General features: G+C 51.1%; 1 protein-coding gene across 1 annotated transcript; it reads left to right on the top strand.

Moving 5' to 3' along the window:
* Positions 1-257: 257 nt before the first annotated feature.
* On the top strand, positions 258-6,070 carry LOC114609100 (ETS translocation variant 3-like protein). Its single transcript, XM_028753369.1, has 5 exons — positions 258-333; positions 420-657; positions 866-1,058; positions 1,466-1,547; positions 6,018-6,070. Exons 1-5 carry the CDS (start codon positions 273-275, stop codon positions 6,068-6,070), a joined length of 627 nt encoding a protein of 208 aa, XP_028609202.1. The 5' UTR covers positions 258-272.
* Positions 6,071-7,513: the final 1,443 nt, after the last annotated feature.

Below are 7,513 nucleotides of genomic sequence, written 5' to 3' on the forward strand. Positions count from 1 at the left end.
GGAGTTCGTCTCTCTGTCTCACTCCATCTGGGGTTAGGATGGAGGACCGTTTGCCTTTCTACCTTGGGTTTAGACCCAAGCCACCGCCCTGGGGCAGCCTTTGAGCAGTAAGGAGTCTGCACAGATGCTGGGATGTATACAAGAGAATTCTTGCCTTAGCTTCCCTTTTCTGTCCTGGATCCTTCCTTCCTCCCTCACCTCCATCTTTCCCTGTCCCTTACTTTCAGAAGGCCTTCAGTCCAAACTCAACTGTCTCTCACCCACTATTCACCATGCATGGCAACTGCTTCTCAGAAAGCATCCTGGCTGCCCCTGTCAACTACTGGATCTCAGGTAAGCCTCCCTGCCTCCTCCTCATGCTGAGGCTGACTTGTTCAGGGCTGAGGACAGCAGGTGACTCTCGCACTCTCCCACCCCAGGTCTGGCCTTCCCAGATTGGGCCTACAAAGCTGAGTCTTTGCCAGGCTCCCGGCAGATCCAGCTGTGGCACTTCATCCTGGAACTGCTGCAGAAGGAAGAGTTTCACCATGTTATCGCCTGGCAGCAGGGAGAGTACGGGGAGTTTGTCATCAAGGACCCGGATGAAGTGGCTCGCCTCTGGGGCCGCAGGAAGTGCAAGCCACAGATGAACTATGACAAGCTGAGCCGGGCCCTCAGGTGAGAAGACAGTGGCCAGCAGCAGGAGAGGCAGAGCTCAAGGAAAAGGGCTGTGGCTCTTGGCACTCCAGGCTGCTTGCCACTATTGAAGGGCTTGGGAAATGCTCCCGCTGTGGGAAGATGGCTGGTGTTCTCCAGCAACTGCCAGATGAACGGAGGAGACTCCCAGTCTCTCCCTTCCTCACAGAGGCGACTCTCAATTCTCTAGGTATTACTACAACAAGAGGATCCTACACAAGACCAAAGGCAAGAGGTTTACCTACAAGTTCAACTTCAGCAAGCTTATTGTAGCCAACTGTCTTCCTCCGTGGAAAGTGTGGGCACCCTCCACCCCCCACCTGCTGTTGAGGCCCCCTGCCCTGTGTCAGCCAGCCTTGGTGCCTGTGGCTGAGCAGAGTGAGGTAGGCATGATGTCTCTGTCCTCGGAGTTTTGACAGGACCTGACCTTTGGTCCTGAAGGACCCTGGTCACTCTCTACCTTAGGGCCTTCCTAATCTCCAGTGTTTTATATTCTAGTCCCTGTGTGCTCCAGGATCTGGTCTTTGTGATCCACAGCCACCTGAGAAGAAGGATGATGTCTGTGTTAGGCATTATCTTTTCGTGGTGTGTCAGAAGGAAGGCTAAAGGGTGTAGGGAAGGGTCCGGGGAGATGGAAACAGTAGGCAACCACAGCAGTCATGGTTGCTTGAGAATCAGTATGGGACTATTTTGTCATCTTAACACCTGGGTGATAGCCCTGCTGTGCCATCTAAGAGTACACACTGAAGAGAGCCTGTCCCATCCCAGCATTCTTCTCCTCCCTCCTTAGTCCCTGCATAGCATGCTGTACACACGGGCCACAGAAACTCAGCCAGCTGGAGTAAGGACCCCACGGGGGCCACCAGAGGCCTCTGGGGACAAGGAGAGCAGCAGCATCTACTGTGAGTGTTGAACACCAAGTTGGTGGGGATCCCAACAGAGGAGGGAAGCCTCCCAGGGCCTGCCTGGCTGAGCATATGCCCAAGTAGGCATGAGACAAGAGATCTTCAGTCAGTCAGTCAGTGTTTAGAGATTCTAGCTGTTTACTAGGCATGGAGCTCAAGCAAGAAAGATAAGCTTAGTAAGTAGTAGAGGCCGCTGGAAAGCAGAGATGGGAGGACTGCTAGTTACTACTGGTGCTGGGAGGCACAAAGGAGCACTCTGGGGAGGACTGCCAATTACTACTGGTGCTAGGGGGGACACAAAGGGGTACTATGAGGGAGGACTGCCAGTTACTACAGATGCTGGGGGCACAAAGGAGCACCACGGGGAGGACTGCCAGCTACTACTGGTGCTGGGGGACACAAAGGAGCACTATAGGGGAAGACTGTCAGTAACTACAGATGCTGGAGGGCACAAAGGAGCACCATGGGGAGGACTGCCAGCTACTACTGGTGCTGGGGGGACACAAAGGAGCACTTTGGGGGAGGACTGCCAGTAACTACAGATGCTGGGGGGGACACAGAAGAATACTCTGGGGGAGGACTGCCAGTTACTACAAGTGCTTGGGGAGCACAAAGAAGCACTATGGGGGAGGACTGCCAGTTACTACAGGTGCTGGGGGTGGGGCACAGATGAGCACTCTGAGGTCTCTAGGAGAGGAAAAGAAGAGCAAAGATGCCCAGCAGAGGGAAAGTGGGAGCTGTGAGCATGTATGGTGAATCTGCAAGGCATATTGTCAGTGTGGGTGGGAAGGTAAAGGGGTGTGAGAGACAGTCTGCCAGGCCAACAGCTAACTGGGTCCAAAAGGCCTCAGAAACCATGCGAAGAACGGAGAGTCCAGAGAAAAGAGATGTTTAGGTTTTTGTTTTATTTGTTTCTGCGGTGCAGGTAACAGAACCCAGGCCTTTATATGTTCACTGAGCGCTCTACCAACTGAGCCACAGCCCCGTTTCCTATTTCATTTTATAAACTACACAAGTTCCAAACTGACAACAACTTGACTGAAGGTTTCTAGGCCTTATGATACAATACAGAGGCCATGTGCCTTCCGTGACAGATAGCATATCTAGAAGTTTGAAGCTCGACCTTTCCACTGGCTATGAATAGGAGGTGCAGGGAGCCGCCTCTGCAGTCACCCACATAGCATGACAGTAAACAGCCAGCACTCCACAGCACACTGCTGAACTGACTCATTCTCTAGGTTATACACACCCAACACACTCTTGATGTAGGTTATTTTTAACCCGCAATGGGTTTATCAGCATATAACCCTATCATAAGCCAGCAAGCATCTGTATTCAGGCTGTGTGTGACTAGGATTACAGGAGAAACCATTCTATTGTTGGCAGGCTTTTATTATTTCAAATTATGTGTAGGGGTCTGTGTCTGCATACAGGTATGTGCACTCGAGTGCAGGCGCCCTCTAAAGGCCAGAGGCCTTGAACATCTTGGAGCTAAAAGTATAGACAGTTGTGAGACAGGGGTGCTAGAAACAGAACTCAGTTCTTCTGGAAGAACAGAAAGGCTCTTAACCACTTGAGTCATCTCTCTAGCCCCCATTGGGAGGGTTGTTGTTGTTGGTTTGGTTGGGGTTGCTGTTTGTTTGTTTTTTAGACAATCTAAGAAGACTCTAGGGCCATGGGGTGAAGGAAGGGCCTCAGCTGAAGAGAGGTGAGCAGACGAAGCTCATGTTCTTCTGTGTTCTTTGTCAGATGTTTAATTACCTCCTGTTTAATGTGCCTTCTTGTGTTTACTGAGCCTTGACCCCAAAGCAAACCCCACAATTTAAAAATATATATATTATTTATTTAATGTATGAGTATACTGTAGCTGACTTCAGACACACCAGAAGAGGGCATCAGATGATTGTGAGCCAACATGTGGTTGCTGGGAATTGAACTCAGGACCTCTGGAAGAGCAGCCAGTGCTGCTGAAGCTGAGATGTGAGCAATGCTGCCTTTCTGAGGCTTTTAGTCAAGAGGCTAAAGGCAGTTACCAATAGATACACGATGTTACTGCTGCTGGGCACAAAGGGACACTGAGGGTGCTTAGGGACAGCAAGAAAGACTTCCTTAGCAGAGTGACTCTAAGCCAACTTCCAAAGTGCACACAGGCTCAGCTGAGCTTGCAGGAAGAACACAGACCTGGAACAAAAGCCTGGAACAGAAAGAGGGACTGGGGAGCAAGCTATTGGTGGTATTTCATGATGGGGTAAGAAGAGAAGGCAGCCATGGTAGACACCCGTGGTTCTCAGAGCAACTAAGTCAGGCTTTCTGTGGAAAGATCCAACCCAGGTATCTTCTGCAGAGCTCCCTGCCCCTCCACTTTAAGCAGTTTTGAAGATTAGGACCACCCAGGTTTACCCACCCACAGTGCAGGGCATGGTGTAGACCAAGGATGCAGGGTGGTTGGGCCATCAGTCTGGCATCCTAGAGCTACCTAGCCCATGAAGGGCTTCTCTGTTCCTCCATGCCACGTTCTCCCAGCACTGAGGGAGAGAGACCTTTGGAGAGGGCTGCTTTCCTTTCCTTCACGCACGCACGCACACTTGCACACACTCCCCGTCCTTGGGCACTGGAAGATGTGAAGGTTTTAGGTCAGCAGAGGGCTGGTAGTAGTCGCTTGCCATGCTTCTGGACTGGAATTCCACTTCATGCCTTCCCTCCACCCCCACTCAGATCATGCGGTACCAGGAGAGGGAGCTGCTATTGGACACTCAACCAGCTTCAGGAAATGGAGAGACTCCAAATATCTCCTCCGCATGCCCACTCAGTTACAGTGTGGACACAACTCTGACCCCAGGAGCTCCTGGAGACACAGCCTTTCTGTGGGACAATAGCCCTCACCTCATCCAAGAGTCTAAGGAGAACAATACTGACCCACAGAGAGAGAACACCTTGACAGAAGGAGTTTCCTTATGGAGAACATTCTGACTAATTTAACCCCTCATCAATCTGGCTTAAGAAATACTCCTAGCTAACCAACTGTCTATATTAAGTAATACCTGATCTGTTTTCACAGGTTTTATTCACTATATCACACCCATGTGACCCCACTAGTCTCTTAGCAAACTGATATGATCTTGCCAAAATTGAGCATTTCAGGGAGGCTCCCTGAAACAGAAAAACGCGATGTTGAGTTCTGTCTAGCCATTTCCAGGAACCCCCAGCCTGGGCAACCCCTGTGGAGCCTTGCAGGAGGGAGGGGAGGAAGGTAGGTCTGGATGGAGTGGAAGGAGGAGAGGGGACTGTGGGATCAGCGTCAGACAGAAGAAGAGGCTCACAATGACAGCCCTGGGCTGCACAGCCATGAACTCCATGGACCCCTTATTACATAAACTCTTAGCAGATGCCACTTGATCTTAACCAGGAGAGAGAGGACCTTGTTGATGAGGAGGCAGTGACCTTCATATTTAGATGACAAGCACCTGGTCCCACAACCAATTCTTTACCCAGCTAAAATTTGGAGCCTTTGAGCAGGGTTAGGGAGAGTAAAGGATAGATTCCCTGGGTCAGAACACAGAATATCCATTCAATCTCTCAACACATTTTTACTGTGGACTTAATCTGTTAAGTCTGGACTATATTCAGAGGAGAATACATCCCTAACTGTAAGATTTCTAACAGAGCCATGTCTCCTAGGAAAGGTGAGGCGGGAGAGGACAGCAGGAGCAGGCACTCCCACAGGGCTGAGAGAGTCGCAGGAAGAGGGAGAGAGACGACCCCCTCTCGACCCCCTCTCACCCTCCATCCCTCACCACAGCCCCGCTGGGAGAATACTTACCTAACAGGCAGGCAACCCTAGGTTTGTAATCTCAGCACTCCAGAGGTGGGGTCAGGACAATCAGGAATTAAAGGTCATCTTCAGCTGCAGGACAAATCCAAACCAGCCTAGCTCCTTGAGGTTCTGTCAGAGGAAAAGGGAATGGAAGGGATGGATGAGGGAGGAGGGGAAGGAAGAGAGGGAAGGGAAGAAGAGAGAGCAGTGCAGGGGGAGGTATCTTCGTTAGGGTTTTACTTCTGTGAACTGACACTATGACCAAGGCAACTCTTATAAAACACAACATTTAATTGGGGCTGGCTTACAGGTTCAGAAGTTCAGTCCAGTATCATCCAGGCGGGAACACAGCAGCATTTAGGCAGGCATGGTGCAGAAGGAGCTGAGAGTTCTACATCTTCATGTGAAGGCAGCTAGGAGAAGACTGACTTCCAGGAAGCTAGGATGAGGTTCTTAAAACCTACACCCACAGTGGCACACCTACTCCAACAGGGCCACACCTCTAAATAGTGCCACTCCCTGGGCCAAGCCATCACCACAGGAGGAGAGAGAAAGGGCAGCAGAGCATCTTGGGAGGGGTGCCTCTTGACCATCTCTCTCTGTCTCCAGGTTTTGGCTCTGTCCTGGGCCCAGGCTGGCAGAGCCCTTGCTGCTGTTTCCGGAACCTCCCAGGTGATCTGCCCAGCTTTGCTTCCTTTGCTTCTGTGCCCTGCCTCTGCTGTAACTGGACCCACCTCTCAGGGCCCATCCTGACTCCTCTTTCCTCAGAGCAGCCACTTTTGGGGTCCTCAAAGCCTGGTCCTCAGGTCCCAGGCCCCATGTGTACACCAGGTGCCTGGCATTTTCCAGGGGTCTACCTTCTGGCCAGGCTGAGACAGGGCACTAGCGAGGGACTTCGGTGCCAGTTTCTCAGGCCCGAGGAATTGGTAAATCCTGGCCCAGGGACAAGCAGGCACCTGGATTCCAATGAAGGACTCTCCTCAGGGACTCAGGGTCTCAAACTTGGGAAAGGAATCCCCATGTCCCCCAATCCAGAAAACATGAGACCCATGTGGCCTTCGGATCCCCCTTAATTGGAGAGAAAGAAGTGAAGGGGTGGCTCTTCCCCTCTTCTCCTGTTCCCCAACTGGAGGACCCCAAAGGATGAAGCTGAACCAAGGTGGGGCAAAGGTGGGTATGAGAAAACTGAGGTGGTGCCCCTCCCCTACTACCAAATTGCTATCGACTAAGGAGACATTGTTAATTAACTTTTTTTGAGCGAGAGAGAGAAATGAGATTAAGGGTTTCGATCCTAAAATTGTCCCATGCCTACCCACAGGAGGGAATGAAGGGCTAGGCTGGGGCAGACGAGCATTTGTTTGGCTTCAGTCTTACAGTCTCCTTCTTCCTCTGGGTTTACTTCCCCATCCTGAACCTCTCCCACCCCTTCACATATTTCTCTGCCCTCCCTCTGACTGCTCAGCCACTAGTAACCTCAGTCCCAGGATGGTTCTTGCTTCTCTGAAGGAAGCTTCTATCTCCAGATCCAGGCAGGTGCAGAGAGAGAGAGTGGGGCTGGTTGTCTCAGCTCTGTAACACTCCCCTACTAACTGTGAATAAAAATGCCCTTGGCCCTACAGCCTCTCTCCAGTGTACCCTAGTCTTGGTTGAGTTCCTTCTCTGTTCTGATCAGTGGTGGTGCTAAATGCAACCCAGGAGTCCTGCTGGGAAATTCAGAGGAGGGCCTGAGGCTTAGGATGGGACTGGAATCACCCAGCCAAGCTTCTTACTTCTACCATCACGAGAGAGATAGATAGATAGATAGATAGATAGATAGATAGATAGATAGATAGATAGATAGATAGATAGAGACAGACAGAGACAGACAGAGACAGACAGAGACAGACAGAGAGACAGAGACAAACAGACAGACAGATAGAGAGAGACAAAGAGAGACAGAGACAGACAGGGAGACAGAGACAGAGAGACAGAGACAGAGAGAGACAGACAGAGAGAGACAGAGGGGGGTGAACCAAGCCAAGCAATGTGGGAAGCCAATCCCAAAGACAGAACAGCAGAGTTGGAGGGCTTTGCCAAAGACCTTCAGGCTCCTGTAGAGGGCCTCTGGGCAAAGATCTAA

Source organism: Grammomys surdaster, unplaced genomic scaffold (assembly GCF_004785775.1).
Source record: "Grammomys surdaster isolate TR1022 unplaced genomic scaffold, NIH_TR_1.0 125946, whole genome shotgun sequence".
In the NCBI taxonomy this organism is placed as follows: Eukaryota; Metazoa; Chordata; class Mammalia; order Rodentia; family Muridae; genus Grammomys; species Grammomys surdaster.

Bases quoted from the DNA above. Each gene is read 5' to 3' on its own strand.
- LOC114609100 (XM_028753369.1), top strand. From the start codon at position 273: ATGCATGGCAACTGCTTCTCAGAAAGCATCCTGGCTGCCCCTGTCAAC. The intron at 334-419 runs GTAAGCCTCCCT...CTCCCACCCCAG, and splicing joins TGTCAACTACTGGATCTCAG to GTCTGGCCTTCCCAGATTGG. The intron at 1,059-1,465 runs GTAGGCATGATG...CTCCCTCCTTAG, and splicing joins CTGTGGCTGAGCAGAGTGAG to TCCCTGCATAGCATGCTGTA.